This window comes from Ogataea angusta, assembly GCF_019207475.1.
Source record: "Ogataea angusta isolate 61-244 chromosome Unknown 61-244_NODE_27_length_2060_cov_188.807363, whole genome shotgun sequence".
NCBI lineage: Eukaryota > Fungi > Ascomycota > Pichiomycetes > Pichiales > Pichiaceae > Ogataea > Ogataea angusta.
In genome coordinates, this window is record NW_025065240.1 from 1 (window position 1) to 2,060 (window position 2,060).

Here is a 2,060-nt window from a genome sequence, read left to right on the forward strand (position 1 = left end):
AACCAACCTTCTTTGGACAGTCAGAGTATAGAAGAGAACCTTGCTTCGGAGAACTGTGTGTTTGCGAGGGACATTAAGAAGGAGGGTGCGAAGGTCTTGGAGGACTCTTTGAGATCTGAGAGGGATGCTTTGCTTGCTATCAGGGCGGGGTGTGCTGTAGACCGGCTTGAAAGACACTATAAAAGGTTGTTGAATGGCTGGGAGGCGACTATTAGGGAGATAAGCTCCAACGAGAAATACGAAAGTCTACGTCATGGGTTCGCTATTGAGGAAGCTCAAGTGGAAACGGAGATGAGGGATATGGAAAGACAATGGCCAAAAGAAGTGAATGCCTACAAAGAGTGTTTTGTTTCGGGTTGCATTGATAAGAAAAAGAGGAGACATATACCGGAGTCGAGCAAAGAACTTTTGGAAAAGGCATTTGAAGTTAAACGGTTCCCGAATTCGAAAGAAAGGGAGAGAATAGCAAGAGAATGTGGGATTAGCCCTCTCCAGGTCCGTGTGTGGTTTACCAACAAGCGAGCTAGGAGCAAGTCAAGAACACAGGATTGAAGCATTTCAGGATTCTTCATCTTTGTAGCTGAACTTTCTAATATCACCCAAGCGTTTCCTAGCGTGGGAAAGTGCGCTTTCTAGTTTGAGTATCTCAACCTGCTGTTCAAGCTCCGCTGTTCTGTTCTCGTGAGCGGTGAGTTGGGAGTAATCAACCGTGTTGTAGCTGTCGTCAGGAAGCAAAAGACTTCTGACCTTGGTGACCAGCATTTTGCATGAGGAGGTGACTTTCCTCGATGCATCCTCCAGGTTTAGATGGCTTTGTGACATCAAATCCGACTTGACACGGGAAGATGAGACTAGCTGCGCTGTAGCAGACGCAACCTCATTAGATGCAACAATTAGCTCCTCACTTGAGCTTGTTCCGGCTAAGACACCATCTGCCATTCTAATGAGTATACCGGTAGCGTAAGCGACTTGTTTGGAGGCAGATATCAAACCTTCGGTCCAGCGATTATTCTTTTTGTAGAATAGAGCTCTTGACATAGATCCCTTTCCACGAGAAACAATTTCTTCCTGTGCTTCCATGCAAGCTTTCAGCAGCAATCTGACAGCATTTATGATAGCACTGGCGCAAGAGATGATTGCTTCGTTCACCTCAAGTGAACCATCCTCCTGAACCTTCAGTTTGTGGCGGGTTGACATTGAGTCAAGTAAGCCAGCTGCTTTCTCAACTGCTGCTTGTGTGTTTGCAAGTTCCTTATCCAAGATAGAACCAAGTTCGTCGGAGGATACAGAGGCTCTACCAGGGTCTCTAAATACTTCGACGACCTGCATCAAGCTCTGAAGGACTTCTTGTACATTGATGTTGCCTGTGATGACTCTGTCAGTACTTTCCTCAATATTCATTTCTGACAAATGATTGCTAAGCATTGACTCGAAGAATAGCTCAACCATGTGAGCTAGGTCTTTTGACCCTTCAACGAGAATCTCCTGCACATCGTCCTTACGATCACGAAGAACCGCCTTTACATTTGAAAACAGATTACCTATCGAATCAGTAAACTCTATGAGAATTTTGATAAGGCCACTCTCATTTTCTCCCCTCATATTGTCTGCGATGTAATCTGTCATGCTGGTGGAAAACTGAGTACTCAAGTGAGAGACTCTCTCCAACAAAATACTCAGGTATTCTGCAGTTGGAATGTCCGTATTCGAGTAGACTGGGGACTCAAGGCTGAAAACAAACTCATGTAGACGATCAGTGCTTACCTTAAGCAACGTGTCTACCAACCGGTGAACTCTTTTTTCAGCTTCCTTTTCTATGGCCCGTTGTTGTTCTGCCAACTCTTGCATAGTATCGTCCATCGCTTGTTGCAACATCTGTAGTTCTTGGTGCGCCGCTTCATTCGTTCCACCTTCTTTGAGCTTTGAAGCATTTGCCTTGATTTCCTCAATCTCTTTGCTATGTTGCGAGAACACTGTTGCTAGGTTCTGGGAGTGAGTATCTTCGAGCGATCTTAACTTAGATTCCATCTCCCTCAGTTGCGTCTTGAGCAGCTGAACTT

At 45.2% G+C, this 2,060-nt stretch overlaps 2 protein-coding genes across 2 annotated transcripts; one reads left to right on the forward strand and one right to left on the reverse strand.

The window, feature by feature from the left end:
- KL928_005423 (uncharacterized protein) lies at nucleotides 1-552 on the forward strand (the record flags this gene model as incomplete). Its single annotated transcript, XM_043206228.1, has 1 exon — nucleotides 1-552. A coding segment is annotated over one exon (552 nt), but the record flags the coding sequence as incomplete, so codon positions are not given.
- Nucleotides 553-558: 6 nt separating this feature from the next.
- On the reverse strand, nucleotides 559-2,028 carry KL928_005424 (uncharacterized protein; the record flags this gene model as incomplete). Its single annotated transcript, XM_043206229.1, has 1 exon — nucleotides 559-2,028. The coding sequence occupies one exon, from the start codon at nucleotides 2,026-2,028 to the stop codon at nucleotides 559-561; it is 1,470 nt and encodes a 489-aa protein (XP_043057271.1).
- Between the last annotated feature and the right edge of the window lie 32 nt (nucleotides 2,029-2,060).